The sequence below is a fragment of the Hippocampus zosterae genome, chromosome 14 (genome assembly GCF_025434085.1).
Source record: "Hippocampus zosterae strain Florida chromosome 14, ASM2543408v3, whole genome shotgun sequence".
In the NCBI taxonomy this organism is placed as follows: Eukaryota; Metazoa; Chordata; class Actinopteri; order Syngnathiformes; family Syngnathidae; genus Hippocampus; species Hippocampus zosterae.
The window spans coordinates 12,377,361-12,393,749 of NC_067464.1; the positions used below are offsets into that span (position 1 = coordinate 12,377,361).

Consider the following 16,389-nt stretch of genomic DNA (forward strand, 5'->3'; position numbering starts at 1 on the left):
CATGCTCTTTTTTTAGAGGGTGGTGGGGAGGGGGTCTCCTGAAAACTGATGATTATCAATGGGAAGAATTGATAGTCATAGTCCTGATATAAGAAAGGATACTTTGGAAAAAAAGAATATAAACGTTTTTCTTTTTTCTGTAAGAAATGCCTGGCAAAATATTTCATAAAGCATCCAAATTGTGTAAATTCTTTACCAATTTGCTAACAGCATGGCGGCCCAAATCTTAAGTTACTCACACAACTTTAGCAAAGCTATAGATTTAGATTCAGTAGCAACTTCAATATATTTTTTGAATCTAATTTGAGAGTAAATTGTGTTTATAATGCGTATTTGGTAGTATTGCCATTTCTTAATATTTGATGAAGTATACAGTATTACACTATGATACCATTCATACCAAGTAAGAGGTTTTGCATAGAATTTTGTTGGCATCCTTAAATCCGACAAGGGAGCAATAATTATATTATTAATGTGTGTGAGTCATGAAAGGATTTCAAAAAGCAATTTGGGACTGCTGTTGCTAATTTAAATGTGCAAGACTGATCGATTCACGTGGATGCAGCAGAACCTCTGGTGATCAGGCGTCAATTCTCCTCTGTTGAAGAGAGTGCCGCCATCTACTGTGTACCTTGCAGGATTGCGAGATAGGTAATCTTTTATTCTAGGAGGCAAAAGTGTGGAATCTTCCAAGTTTTTTTCGATTGCACAGACACATTTCTCGGAAGCTGCTCTCCTTCAAACCAAACACCTGTGCATTTAGCACTTGGACATGGAGTAAAAAAAGAAAAAGTTCCCCTCCAAAATCTTTTGCATTTAGTGTTCTTTGTTAGTGACATTGTAATATTCGTCTCAAGTTTTCGCTGAGAGGCAACTTGGGCAAGAAGAATTGGAACACAGCTGTGGGGTCACTATGAGGAATCTTACGAGGACTTTGAGTCATTGTTGAGAATAGTTGTTAGGGTGAATATTAAATGCATGATAATAGTGATAAGATACTTTTGGAGGTGCACATACACGCAGTCCCGAGGAATGTTTTCTGTTAAACTTTTCTTATGTAAAATGAATAAAGGATATCTTATCTTATCTTATGAAGATCTTGGCTCAAAGAAGGTTGGTACAGTAGTACTACTTCATAAAAACTACACAGTTCTAAAGTTACAGTAAAGAGTAAAGTACATTTTCTTCTCTTTAATGTGCAACCTTTAACTTTGACCGCCGTCACATCTACTCTCGATTTCTCTTTATATTCCTGTATTAAAAAATAATGACTCAATGTCATTTTTGTAAATAAAGTACATTAGGATGCTAACGCACTGGAGCGTAGGCAAAATTACTTGATATAATTTGTTTCTTTTTATTTATTTTTTACATAAATACAGTATTGCTCGGATCAATCCCACAATTTTGCACCATATTACTGATATTGTACAACCCGGACAGTGAAGAGACGCCCCTTTTCAAAACACCAATGGTTGTTAAAACCAAATTGAGGGATTTTAATTGGTGGAAAGACTCTGCAGTTGTGCTAATACAAGCACTCAATTGGTTTTCAAGAACTGACAGTTTCATTATAACTCCGCCTATTTCTTCTGTCATCACGCGATTGGTCAAAGTGATTGCTATCAGAATTGCCGAAAGTGTGGTTTACGTCACTTTTCTCGCTTTACGTCCAAAAAGTTTTGAGGTCTGCAAGGCAGTACGCGTGCACGTGAAACGAGATTCGAACTGTCTGTCAGACCAACCAAGATGCCAGCACAAACGATTAGTGGGAAGGAGGTTTCGGCGTAAGTCTGGTTTTTGTCTGTTGTTTGTTTGTTGTTGATTTCATGTCACGTGCTTTACGGCAGTGCTGTTAATTTTAACCAGCTCAGCGCGGCATGGCCATATGTACACCGCTTGCCAAATGAATCGCATTGTTTCACTCCCACTTCTGCAATGTCTAAATTATTTTCCGCCTCGTACCTGGATATATAGCTAATTTAGTCAGGCCGCCTTTGCAGAATACTTTTTAATGTAAATTGTGGCGTCTGCTTGGGCAAGCTGCAGACTACGTGAATCTATTGCAGCAGATATGATATGAAAATTGGGTGTTCAGGATGTGCCGAGGATTGTCCTACTGTGGCATGTTTTATATATTTGATTTAAATAAGAGAAACCAGCAATAACTCATGCAATCCTCACTCCCACAGGCATTACTGTGTCTTGACTGGTCATACATTGCTGTATTATGTAACAAGTTAGTGTAGTTAATGTGACCTTTGTCCTCTTGGTCAGATAAACTCGCATGGTTCGATTACCAGGAACATTTGTCTGTCGCAACAACATGACGTTTGATATTAAAATGTATCCAAGCAATAATTGAAACATCACTTTTGAAAATGACATTGACTCGAAGTTGCATGTGCCAGTCATGAGACCTGACAGCCGTGCACTCATTAGCTCATCATGTATTACACCACGAAGCAACTGTCGAAAGGAATCGTGAAGCATGACAAAATCTGGCACACTACTCACTGTGTGTGTGAGTTTGTCTGATAGGTTTTGAATTTATACTTTTGCTATGAACTGAATGAATAGTTCACTTAGGCTATTCTTGTTTACATCGCAGTTGCTAAAAATTCAGGGTACCTGTGACAAATCTGGAAAAAATGACATTCATACTAAGTTAGTTAATATGAATAGTTCTGCATTATTTTGCTTTAAGGGCCTTTCTCAATTTCACTAGAGAGTTACACAAGTTCTTGTAACCTGAAACACAACTATCATACACATATTTCTTGCTTTAGACGCTTAAAAGTTAACTAAAATTTACCACTCAAACTCAACTTCCTTTCCATGATATCAACATTTTAAAAAATACAGGGAGGCGTCTTTTACTTTTTTCTCAAGTTTTACTGAGCACCATATGTGTTCTGTTTTCTGGTAAATGGTCATGTTGCCATTGATGTGGCTTTGTTCAAGTTCAACACTTAACGAGGATATTGCTCAAACAATTTGGTGAGCCTTTATAGTTGGTTGTTACTTTTTCTAATAATTAAAGCAAATAACTAACTTGCAGGTTTAGTCACATGTATAGCCAGCAGAAGATAGACATTTCCCCTCATTTCCCCTCTGGTATGAGTAAATGCTGTCATGCATGTGTAATCAAGAGCCGTTAAATGACTTGCTGTGTGCAACATGTGCTAGATTAAATTGGGTAATCCCTTTTTAAAGTCACGGTTTGTCTCTCATTTTCATCAGATGTGGATAAGAATGTGGGACTTTGTTTTTTTGCAGAGGAAACAAACAATTACAATCAGTGTTGATATTGATGCCCATGGAGAAAATGATATTCGTTTGACCGTTGTCTTGAGTGTTTGACCTTTGAATAGCTCAGCTGACTGAGTTTAGGTTTATCTGTCCACTCAACATGAAAATCGGCTTTGTTTCCCCCTTCCTCTCACCATTAAATGATTCAACTTACAGAGAAACAACACAACCAGTGTTTTGGTGCATGTAGGCGGCCTGATCTTGCATGTACAACCCAGGATAAGTGCCAAGATAATATGGATATACAGTAAATATAATGAAAAAAAATGCTACAGTAAACCCCCCCTATCACAGTTCAGTTTTGGCGGTCCTGCTCTATCTCAGATTTTTTTCAAGTGTGATGATGGTGTTTATGCTGTTTTTTTAAATACTGTTTGTACATTAGTCTTTCCCTCTCACTGTATTATGTATTTCAATTTTTACCTATTGGGTCATTAAAGGTTGGGAAACATTGCTTTAATGATACACCTCTCGCTCTCTCTGTGTTTGTGTGTTTTCTCTTCAGGCAGGTGAGGGAGAAGTTGAAGAGGGATGTAGAGCAGATGAAGCTTCAGGATTCCAACTTCCAACCTGGTCTCGTGATTTTACAGGTTAACAGTCACTTGATTTGTGCACTCCATTTTTGATCACTGCATGCTCACATGATTTGCCATGTGTTCCTCCCTGTTTTTTTTTTTGGTGCTATTTTCCTAACTTTTCCACAATATGCCAGACGTTTTCAGTGATTCATACAGGAACGCTGCATGTCTCTATAGGTTGGAGATCGTGACGATTCCAATCTGTACATTGGCATGAAGCTGAAGGCTGCTTCGGAGGCAAGTGATTTCATTTCCACCCTGACTTGTCCTATAAGATGTCTCCACTCATGTCTAACATGACCTCTTATATTTTCGGGTAGATTGGAATAAATGCCAAACACTTGAAACTTCCCAACACTGCAACCGAGGAAGAAGTGGGTACAATGTCTTGAACATTAACACCTTTGAAATAAACCTTTAGTAATAAGATGCTGAGGTCATAAAAGAGTGCGGGACAGTATAGAAAATTACAGTTGGATTTTTTTTTCCTCCACCCTCTCAGATTCTTCACAACATAACAGAGGTGAATGAGAACTCTTCTTTCCACGGCCTCATTGTCCAGTTGCCCTTAGACTCCATCCACAAGATCGACACAGAGAAGGTGACAAATGCTGTGGCACCAGAGAAAGATGTAGACGGGTAAGCACATGAGAGCTCCGTCTACTTCGATTCACTTCGTTATGCAATTATCTCTATCTAGGTAATTCAGTTCGCTTGTTTTTGGTAATTGGGATAAGGTTTAAACAAAAAATTAAACCATTTGTTCATTTAAAACATTTAGTCTTTATACTAAATTGAAATAACTCTTAAGTTGATAATGCTAAGATGAGACTGATTTAGAGTTTTTTTTGTCCTTTGATTCTAGACGTAGTGCCCCAAGAGGGAAATGGAATTAATGCAGGCATTAATTACCTACCTATGGCTACAGTAGAAAATTGGTGGATATGATGAATGTTGTGTTTGAGAAGCATGAATGCAAAAAAGAGGAATGCTGAATAGAACAATACCGGAATAAACTTTTTCTACGATTTGCCCCGGCGGGTTTTTGCCCCAATAGACCGGCATTAAGTTGTGAACTGTGTTCCTGGCTTTAAGGGATGCGCGGTGCAACGTTGAAGTCGACTTGGATGCTGAGTGCTTGTTATAGACACTGAACGTGTTTGGGTCTTGTATCTGTTTTCAGGCTTACAAGCATAAATGCTGGGAAGCTGTCTCGTGGAGACCTAAGCGACTGCTTCATCCCATGCACTCCAAATGGCTGTATGGAACTGATCAGACAGACTGGTAAGCAGAGCAAGATCACATCCTGTGTAAAGTGGCAAATAAATGTCATGTAAATTTGACACACCACAGAGAGGAGTGTTGTTGCCAAATTTGAATGAATGAAAGAATCGCCGCACATTGTCATGAACAGTTTCCATGAGGTGGTTCCATCAAGTGTGCCCATGCGTACCCCAAGGGGTGGCGCTTAAGCGAATCGGACTGCTCTGCCGGGCCGCGAATAGCCACCAGCTGGTGCGGGGCAGCATGGCTCTTCAACCCTCTGACATTCCAGTGTCTTTAAAAGTGGCTTTGTCCATATTGCAACAGCTACAACAATACAAATCCCTCTTTCTTCTGCCTGCTGCTTCCTTGCAGGTGTGTCACTGGCAGGGAAACGAGCGGTTGTGATAGGGCGCAGCAAGATTGTAGGCGCGCCAATGCATGACCTGCTGCTGTGGAACCACGCCACCGTGACCACATGTCATTCCAAAACTGTGGAATTGCCTGAAGAGGTAACAACGACTGCATGTCAGCTCTAAATTATTCTCTAAATTAGGGGTGGGCAAAAGTATAGCCTTAGGGCCTGCCTTTAATCCAGCCAGCCCATCGAGTATACATGATCCGTTGTCCTATTGTGTTGTTGCCATTTGTTGCATTCGTTTAGCTGCCACCCCGCCCTCCCACTGTAACTGGTCAATTATATATTCATTTATGTGTTGTTTAGTTTGTATTTCATTATCTTGTGAAATAATTGGTTGATTTGTTGTAAATAATACAAAAAATAAAAAAGTAAAACATTTTACATACATCAATCTCTTTATTAAAATTTCATTAATTACATTTATTAACCACAGTACAATTAGATACTGAGAATGAATTTTATTTGTTAAGATTATTTTAACGCGGAAGAACATGTTATCTATGGTAAAAGAAAGGCACTGTCATTTACTGCGAGGTCAGCAATATGCCCTCAAAAAAAGTACACACCTCGTGTCAAAAGTTCCCAGCCTGTTGTTAAATATCGATATTTACAACATATAAACTGGCAAAATGTCTTTTTCATTGTTCAGGGAGGTTGACTTTGTGATGAGATTATTTTCCTTGTCATAAACAGGTTCTGCTCAAGTCTGTCGCTTGGCATGAGTTGAACTCACCGGATGGGTCAGAAAAGTTGATAACTACAGCGACCACATTGCTTACATTGGAAGCACTGGCTGCTTTTTCTAAAATAGCTCTCTTTAGTGTAACACACATCAGTAGGAACTTGCGAAAAAAATGTGCTTGATGATTCCAATAACCTTGAAAAATAATTGCTAAATCATCCAGCCCTAGTTGCTGGCCTTGAAGTGTTTTTCATACAATTATTTATTGTCATTATGACAACTGATTTAGTTTCGGTTTGTAATAGACTACTGCGTATTCCGACTTGTTGACAAATTGAGGTTATGTCGGAACTCAACACTGATGTAAACCAAGCACTCCCTTTATCATCAGTGCATTGTCTTTGCTGCTGATAACAAGACAATTCTTTTGCTCGCACCAAGGTTGGCAAAGCAGACATCCTTGTTGTTGGCATTGGGAAAGCAGAAATGGTGAAAGGGGAATGGATCAAGAAAGGGGCAGTAGTGATAGACTGCGGCATCAATCTCATTCCAGGTTCCATGCCTTTACATTTTGAGTTTAATCGTTCCTTTTTTTTTTTCGGTCAGTAAGTCAGTTGCAGTTACCTTCATTCCTTTTATTTTCTGCAGACGAGAGCAAACCCAGTGGCAAGCGTGTTGTGGGCGACGTCCACTACAACTCAGCCAAGGAGCAAGCAAGCTTCATCACACCAGTGCCCGGAGGTGTGGGACCCATGACAGTGGCCATGCTGATGGCGGTAAGGAGATTTCGTAATGACAAATTCATAAACGGCTAAATGGAATCATTTTACTTTCAAGAATCTTACCGGCAGAAGATTTCATATGTTGCGCACATGACACCTAACTGAAAGGCACCAACGTGTGTGTCGGTCTATGTGTGTTTAGAACACAGTGTTGAGTGCAAAGCGTTTTTTGGAGAGCCATCAACCAGGGAGATGGACTATTTCTTATACCAAACTCAAACTCCAGAAGCCTGTGCCAAGGTATGTCACCTAATCTGCATCAAATACAAACCAAAATAAAACATTCAATTTACCTCGAACAATATGACATGGTTTTAATGGTGTTTTGTTTGGGGCGGTCATCTTTGTGCACTCACAGCGACATTGAGATTTCTCGCTCCTGTGTGCCAAAGCCCATTGACCGTCTGGCAAAAGAAGTGGGTCTGCTCTCAGATGAGGTGGACCTATATGGTAAAACCAAGGCCAAGGTCCAACTGAGCATCATCAAGCGGCTGCAGGCGCAACCAGATGGCAAATATGTGGTGGTCACTGGGTATGCTGTACTTTTAAACCCCTTAACATTGCTGTTTGACTTGATGCATTTATTCACAATTTGTGATTTGTATTGAAAATATTGGCGTGCTTTTGGCTAAATGTTGCACATTGCTACCCCATCGTCATCCTAACATGCTGTTCAAATCTTACCTCACTGAGAGCTGTTCACAAATATGCAAGATTCAAGGTACAACATTTTGAGGTTTATTGCCTTACGCAAGGGGCGGCCCGGTAGTCCAGTGGTTAGCACGTCGGCTTCACAGTGCAGAGGTACCGGGTTCGATTCCAGCTCCGGCCTCCCTGTGTGGAGTTTGCATGTTCTCCCCGGGCCTGCGTGGGTTTTCTCCGGGTGCTCCGGTTTCCTCCCACATTTCCAAAAATATGCATGGCAGGCTGATTGAACACTCTAAATTGTCCCGAGGTGTGAGTGTGAGCGTGCATGGTTGTTCGTCTCTGTGTGCCCTGTGATTGGCTGGCAACCGATTCAGGGTGTCCCCCGCCTACTGCCCGAAGACAGCTGGGATAGGCTCCAGCCCCCCCGCGACCCTAGTGAGGATCAAGCGGCTCGGAAGATGAATGAATTATTGCCTTACGCACTGTAAAAGGAAGACTTGTTTCGTGTACACAGAGTCATGCTTTGAATCCAGCTGGCTGCAGCTGAAACTGTTACAGTGCCTCCTGATCGCAGACGAGCTGCCCGGCATTTTCATACATTGACGTAAATTAGTGACAAGATGCCCTTCATTTTCGCACATTCTTGGCAGTTCACACTGATGTATTCATCGCATATGCCTGCCGACAGAATCTTATTTTCAGTAACGCCATGATTGGCTGTTGCAGATAAGACTGTCCATCCGTCAAACAAAATGACATTGTTTCTTTAGATTTTTAATGTCTTGGTGATAAGCAAATCAACAATAATATTTCACAACAGTATGATAAGAAATAAATTATAAAATCTTTACTTTTACAAAGTAAAGACTCAAATCAGAGGAGCATCTTTACCGGCTGGTTTGGACTTTATGTTCCCTGACTACACACTAGAGGGCAGTGTTGCTATAAAATAATATTGAGATGATGCTGTTAACGAAATACAGTACAGTGATTGGCTACACTCTGGCCGTGTTATATTGCCTCCTGACACCACATACTTAACCCGGTTAGAGACGATTAAAGGAACGGACGAAAACTCGCTTCCTTGCTTAGTCCGCACTTAAAAAAAAAATAAAAAAATTCCCATCCGCCGTCCTCCATCCCAAAAATGGGCGTTCGACTAGGGCGGACGGACGGACAGACATACGAACCATTCCATCCCAGGGACAGAATATCCATCTCAGCAAACAAAGATACATTACTCGTAGTAAGACGTTTTCTAAAAAGATTTTGCTTACATGATTTTCTATGTGTAGTATTACTCCGACTCCACTGGGGGAGGGGAAGAGCACCACCACCATCGGCCTGGTCCAAGCACTGGGAGCCCACATGAAGCTGAATGTTTTCGCTAACGTCCGTCAGCCTTCGCAAGGACCCACATTTGGCATTAAAGGTGATCTGAATTGAAATGCTGTTGAAATTGGAACCTCGAGTGCCACACATTTTATATTCAAGCGTTTTACCTTGTCTGCAGGCGGTGCTGCAGGAGGGGGATATTCTCAAGTCATTCCAATGGAAGAGGTACCTTACCGCCATTCTAATCTATGAAAAAAAAATGCACTCCAACGCATGGGAACCCAGCCCAGAAGCACATGGCGAAAATCTGCGAGTAATTGACAGTCCCCCCGAAGGGTTGACTGCCGATAGACACCACAAGATAGCAGCAAAGGACTTTTGTCTAAATCAGTGTTTCCCAACCTTTATCGAGCCAAGGCACATATTTTACATTAGAGAAAAAAAATCATGGTACACTACTTCACAAATCAATTGACAAAAATTGGACATATAGGTTAAAAATCTACCTTCTGTATAAATAATTTTCTGCCCAAGTAACTGACAGTTGACAATTTCCTGCGGCACACTTAATTACCTCTCACAGCACACTAATGTGCCAGGGCAAGCTGGTTGGGAATCACTGGTCTAAAAGCTCTCAAGCCACTTCAAATTGTTTCCATGGCACGAAGTTTAAATGTAATGGCGCCACAGCAATCCTGTTATTGCGTTGGCTGAAGCCAGTGATGGGCAACTGACCGCCCACACTCAAGTGGCCCTCAATCTTGCCACCATGCAAGGGGATACTTGCAGTTTGTGTTTTTTGTTTGAAACATATTTTTTGTGACACCAGGCCTGCAATGTTTCTGACCCAAATATATACCGTATACCAGTATGTATTTTTATTTGCTTGTATTGTTTTCCATAAATAGTTAACTAGTTTTCTTTTCAGTTCAACCTCCATCTCACTGGGGACATCCATGCGATCACAGCATCCAATAACTTAGTGGCTGCTGCCATTGACGCCCGCATGTTCCATGAGGCCACACAAAGCGACAAGGTAAACTCTTCTTTTAATGTCTGTTATTCATTTTTATTTGGATCATAATTTTAATTGCTGTCCTTGTCTCCGTGTGCAACTTCAGGCTCTGTACAATCGCTTAGTTCCCCTCAGTGGAGGACAAAGGAAGTTCTCCCCGGTCCAGATCAACAGACTAAAAGTACTTGCTGTCATTAGTCTCATCAGTTCTCTTCGTTCATTGCAGTGCCGTCAAACTCATGCTCTTTGCTATTCTTTTTAGAAACTAGGCATCGACAAAACGGATCCCACCACCCTGACTGAGGATGAGATCTCCCGCTTTGCCCGTTTGGACATTGACCCAAGCTCTGTGACATGGCAGAGAGGTGAAAACATACCAGAAATATTATAATCATCATAAGTCAATCATGTCCCCTTCAATCAATTTGTTATGTTGTTTTTTTTTCCCCATACCCCAAGTGCTGGACACAAATGACCGATTCCTCAGGAAGATCACTATTGGACAGTCACCAACTGAAAAGGGCTACACAAGAGAGGTACATAGAAAACGTCAAACGGTAACATTTATTTGAGGATTTCTTAGGCAAAACATGCCTTCAGTACTGCATGGAATATGTTTTGAATTGAATACCTCTCTGACAGGGTCATCAAAGCTGAGTCTTTGTTAAGGCATTTTTTAAAATAAATACAGCTCTTGTAATGGAAATCATTAGGTAGTACAGGGAGGGATACCTCTCGTTGATACCTATTGGTGATTGTGCAAAAAATAAGCAGGACTTCAGTAGTCATTTGTTGTGCAATAAGGGGCATGTGTATATATTTTTTGATGTCTCTATTACCCTCCAGGCCCAGTTTGACATCACAGTAGCCAGTGAAATCATGGCGGTCCTCGCCCTTACCAGCAGCCTCGAGGACATGCGTGAGCGGCTAGCCAAAATGGTTGTGGCTACCAGCCGCGGTGGACAGCCCATCACCACTGAAGACCTGGTCAGAAGCATTGACTGACTACAATTAGTAATGTTGTGGTAGTTTGACAGGTTACAAGCTGTCGTTTGGTCAGTTTTATTTAAAAAAAAAAAGGCAACATTTGACTTGCCGTTAAGTTACACCACATCGAGAGTGAATTGCAGGGACAAAAAAGGAAGGAAAAAAAAAGAAGTGCCACACTCATAGGTGCACTTTCAGATGTTTTTTGAATGGGAAAAGTAGCCAAACACACAAATACAAAATGAAAGCCCTCGCAAGGAGCATGAACTCCAGCAGATGTCATGGAGTCAGAACTCCATGACATCTTGTAAATGAAACTAGTACTGTAGTTTCATTTACAAGGCCACACCTCCATAAAACTACAGTACTACTGTGTTTTGATGTGACTTTCTCATTCCTCTTCATAAAACAAATGTATTTCGTATACATTGTCTCTTTTAATATCCTTTTCTAATTTATATTTTACAATGCAGTTTTTTTTTTCCATTCTGTCCAAACCCTAACAAAATACCTTTTATGAGGGGGCTTGAATGGATTAATGGCATTTACATCTCTTTCAAAAGGAACGTTTGTTTAAATATATGGTATGATAGAGCTATCAAGTGAGTCAAGGTACCACTATAAATTTGCATGCTCTGTATCGCAATTAGACAAGTAATAAAAAAACAGCCAGTAACAAGATGACAGTCAGCGTTGCGCAAAAACACAACTAAATATTTATGTTTTTATATGTTTTATAGGGTGTGTGTGGTGCGCTAACTGTGCTCATGAAAGACGCCATCAAGCCGAATCTTATGCAGACTCTGGAGGTGGGTGAAACATTATACAACTACCTGTTACTAACTAGTTAATGGCTCGAGTAAGAACTATTAGGGGAAAAAAGAATTGTGTCCATACGACCCGATTTAATTCTCAATTTTGAATCTCATTTGAATCATCCAATTCTGCAGGGAACACCTGTGTTTGTCCACGCTGGCCCTTTTGCCAACATCGCCCACGGCAATTCCTCCATCTTGGCTGATAAAATAGCTTTGAAACTGGTTGGGCCAGAGGGCTTTGTTGGTAAGTGGATCAGAATGGTTCTTGTTTGTGTGATGTGTGTTCTAATATATTCTTGGCAACTCGATGTGAATCCTCCAGTTTTCAATCTGATTGACTTTGTGCTCACATCCATTGTGCCTTTTGCCAAACAGTGACAGAAGCTGGCTTCGGTGCCGATATCGGGATGGAGAAGTTCTTCAACATCAAGTGCCGATACTCCGGTCTGAGACCCCACGTGGTGGTTTTGGTGGCCACTGTCCGAGCCCTGAAGATGCATGGCGGAGGGCCAACGGTATGCTTTCCCTCAATCTCTTATCAACACAATAATTATTTTATTTTGTTTTGGTTCTTCTTAACAACATTTTATACAGTATGACCAACCACATTTCTCCTGTAAAAATAGTAAAGGCCATCCATTTTCCAGAGTACTTGCTCTCATTAGTGTATGTCTTGAGAGCTGGAGCCAAAGAACCATTCACCCTTGCATTGACACCGATGGACAATTTAGTTCTCAAACTTAGCCCAATCTTCGAATGTGGAAGGAAGCTGGAGCACCCTGATAAAACCCACGCAAGTGTTAAGAGAAAATAAAGACCACACAGGAAGGCTCAGATGTGAACCTCTAACAGACTCGCTAAGCGGATTTGCAAACCAGCACACTGACCAAATAAGAAGGTCAAAGAGCAGTAATTCCTTTCACTTACCCCATGTGTGTTTATGCCTATTAGACTGAATTTTAATATATTCATTCCATTACTGGATAAATCTGACTCTAAATAAATATATATACTTATTTTCTAGGTTACTGCTGGTATGCCGCTCCCAAAGGAATATATTGAGGAGGTAATGTACACGACTGCTTGACGGTGTTTCCCACTCAGTCTATACTCTATTTTTAGTTTCTCCTTTAAAACTGTCTGTTTCTTTTTTTTTTTTAATCTGGCAAAGGCCATTATCATCTGATATTCATAAACTCCTATACAGTCTCCATTTAATACAGATGACAAATATAGAATGTGATGTGGGCTACTACAGTATACCAGTATGAAGATGGGCCCTATCATGCATGTTGAACACACACACAAAAAAGCTACGGTGTATTTCGAACTTGGAAAAAAAGTACACACAGATCAACACCCAAACATAACCCCGCTTTTGTGTGTGTGTGCGTGTGCGCAGAACCTTCAGCTGCTGGAGAATGGCTGCAATAACATGAGAAAGCAGATTGAGAATGCCAATCACTTTGGTGTGCCGGTGGTGGTGGCTGTCAATGCTTTCAAGTAAGTCCATCTTTGTTTCTTCAAACACACTGGTGGTTGCTGTCAAGTTCGCCAGCTCTCAGATGGTTAGCCAATGCTAGCTAGTAGCTGCTCTAACATGGCTCGCCTGACATACTCAACATTTTATTTACCCACATGAGTTATTGTGAAATTTCCTTGGGTCTCGTGAATTGCATGATACAAGTTGATGCTGTGAGTGTTGCTGTTACTGATAAAACCATTGATTTGGTGTACATCACTGAAGTCTCAGCTAATTTCAGTACGACTGTACAATGGTGCCTTGAACGTGAATTTAATTTGTTCCTTGACCATGCTCGTAACTCAAAACACTCTTATCTCGAATCATCCTTCCCAATTGAACTGAACAATAATGCCGTTAATCCATTCCTGGGATGTTACGAGAACAGCAGATCGTGATAAAAGTTAAAAGTGCCATGATATCATCGTCGCCAGGTCACGATATTAAAAGCTACTAATCTAGTGAAAAGGGCAGATTGTTTTCCGTTTGTGCTGTTCCACCACCCTCTCTTGATGGTTTATCTATTATGCTATTGTTGTTGCTCCACAGGACCGACACTGATGCTGAGCTGGACCTGGTCTGCAGCATCGCCAGAGGTGCCGGGGCCTTTGATGCTGTGCGTTGCGACCACTGGGCCGAGGGTGGAGCGGGTGCCGTTGCTCTGGGGCAGGCTGTCCAGAAGGCCTCAAATACTCCGAGCAGCTTCAAGTTCCTCTATGACTTGGAGGTATGCATTCAAGGCAACGCGTCACCTGAAAATTGCTCTTCTGTAAATGTTTGCGTTCAGCCAAATAATTGTGGGTATACTGCTCCTTCATTTTTAGCTTCCTATTACTGAAAAGATCCGAATAATTGCCAAGAAGATCTATGGAGCAGATGATATTGAGCTTCTCCCAGAGGCCCAGCATAAAGTGGAGCTCTACACCAAACAGGTCTGCAGCTCACTTTGTCTTCTTGTTTCCTTGTAGGGAGAGATGAGACGTTCATCAGAAGTTGACCAGGAGAACATTTCGATTTTGAATGACTCTCAGTAGAATGCAGATCTCTACATATGTCACACAATATTGACAACTTCTTGGAATAAGTACCGTAGTAATGCTGTATCTAGAAAATATCAGCATCAGCAACAGATGTAGGCAGAGGGCAGACCTGAGTTTTGAATACCGGTACTTCTGGATCGGCACGTTTGCCCTTAACAAACTGTTCCATGTTTATTGATATTCGGGTTACTCTTTGTTTTCATTATAATGCTGAAAAAAAATCACTAACCTACAGAAAAATCTTCTCTACTGAGGTAAGACGATGTTTTTGTTCACTTCTTTTCTGTTAGGGTTTTGCCAAACTCCCAATCTGCATGGCGAAGACTCACCTGTCGCTCTCCCATGAGGCAGACAAGAAGGGTGTGCCCACAGGCTTCGTTGTGCCAATTCGAGACATTCGAGCAAGTGTTGGCGCGGGTTTCCTCTTCCCGCTCATTGGCACGGTGAGCTTTTGTCAATATTGTACTGTATTGTATTATTAGCCAAAGAATAACCTCAGTCAATATCCATCATTGTTTGTGAGGATAGTTACAATGCCTTATTTATGTCTCTTGCTGCTAGATGCCCACAATCCCTGGCCTGCCCACCAGGCCTTGTTTCTATGACATTGACCTGGATCCTGAGACTGAACAGATCACCGGGCTCTTCTGAGCATCTGCGCTGGATGCTGGTAAGAAAATGACCTGCGGACGTTAGTCATACAGCACTGTGCAAGTCTTAGGCCACCACCAGATTTCTTGGGTTTGTCATCTTAATAACCTTTTTTCGACGCAGTATTTTTGACAAAACAAAACCAAAAAATACCACACGCAATCATAATGGCAAAACTTGTCTGTCGGAATCCTCATTGAATTACCAAGTAGCCTGACAGCAGCTAGTAAAAGTGTGTATATATATATATATACACTATATATATATATATATATATATATATATATATATATATAATTTACTTTTTATATTTTTTTTATTATACATATAATTTGTGTATGTTTACACATGTATAATATTACATGCAATTATTTTCACTGTTGTTACTTGGACTCAGATTTATGCACAGTAACTGTATTTAGGATTTATCAGCAATGTGATAAATGATTAAAATGTTGTTTCCCCTTTGTTTTACCAGGGTGGTACACTGCTGTGTTATAATCAAGTTCTGGAAGTACCTTCAACTCATGTCTGTAAATAATATTTACCGTAATTTCTCGAGATAACACCCACCCAGCCACCAAACTGAAAATCATCCAAAATCAACGGGAGGACCATACATCGGTTAAGGGGAAAATGACAAAACTTTGTATCTACATTTATCGGTCCCTCGTGGTTGTGAAGATTACTTTTATTCCATATAATATGTTATGTTAAAAAGTGGCCTTTTTTTGTTTTGTTTTGTTTTTTACAATGCAAAGTCATCCGTCATATTTGGAAACATTTGGCGCACACACACACACACACGTTAAAAAAAAAAAAACTTTTGTGCCATCATTCGATAGGCTTGAAACAAGGAAAGAGAACTTTTTGCACCAAACAAAAAAATATGTTAAGGAATCCAAATTTGTCACATCACTCTGAGGATAATACTTACATTTTTGTGTGTAGATACCAGCAAATCAGGGGACTGTATAAGGCATGAGTGGAGAGAAAAAGCTGTGTAGAAGGGCGAATTTGGGGGGTGTATAATATTTGTGATTGTGTTATTCTCGAGGAATTACGGTAGCTTTGCCTGACTACTGAACCTCCTGGTACTTTGAAATTGATAACCAACAATTTTGTCAAAAGTTTTCTCAGGCTGTCTTATCATGATAAATACTGTCTCTATTTCTATAACGTTAACTCCATTTGGATACCCTCACTCATGAAAAACATTCCATTTCAAAATGCCTCTATTTTAAATTGCCTTAAGTATTTGAAACATTGTATCACAGTGCCTAAACTGATGAATCAGACAATGGAGCTCTAATAAAATATTTTTTAACAAAAATA

At 40.6% G+C, this 16,389-nt stretch overlaps 1 protein-coding gene across 1 annotated transcript; it reads left to right on the forward strand.

The window, feature by feature from the left end:
• The first annotated feature begins 1,621 nt into the window (after window positions 1-1,621).
• On the forward strand, window positions 1,622-16,389 carry mthfd1b (methylenetetrahydrofolate dehydrogenase (NADP+ dependent) 1b). The gene is made up of 28 exons (XM_052086878.1): window positions 1,622-1,787; window positions 3,818-3,902; window positions 4,068-4,127; window positions 4,211-4,264; window positions 4,393-4,529; window positions 5,074-5,174; window positions 5,529-5,665; window positions 6,698-6,809; window positions 6,905-7,032; window positions 7,181-7,278; window positions 7,397-7,570; window positions 8,982-9,118; window positions 9,200-9,246; window positions 9,950-10,057; window positions 10,143-10,217; window positions 10,299-10,401; window positions 10,496-10,572; window positions 10,883-11,023; window positions 11,764-11,832; window positions 11,974-12,085; window positions 12,217-12,356; window positions 12,866-12,907; window positions 13,244-13,344; window positions 13,913-14,090; window positions 14,188-14,295; window positions 14,694-14,846; window positions 14,965-15,073; window positions 15,533-16,389. The coding sequence occupies exons 1-27, from the start codon at window positions 1,750-1,752 to the stop codon at window positions 15,052-15,054; spliced, it is 2,805 nt and encodes a 934-aa protein (XP_051942838.1). The 5' UTR covers window positions 1,622-1,749; the 3' UTR covers window positions 15,055-15,073; window positions 15,533-16,389.

Excerpts from the sequence above, each read along its gene's own strand:
- mthfd1b (XM_052086878.1), top strand. The coding sequence starts at position 1,750 with ATGCCAGCACAAACGATTAGTGGGAAGGAGGTTTCGGC. Across the intron at positions 5,175-5,528 it reads GGAACTGATCAGACAGACTG|GTGTGTCACTGGCAGGGAAA; the intron begins GTAAGCAGAGCA and ends GCTTCCTTGCAG. Across the intron at positions 13,345-13,912 it reads GTGGCTGTCAATGCTTTCAA|GACCGACACTGATGCTGAGC; the intron begins GTAAGTCCATCT and ends GTTGCTCCACAG.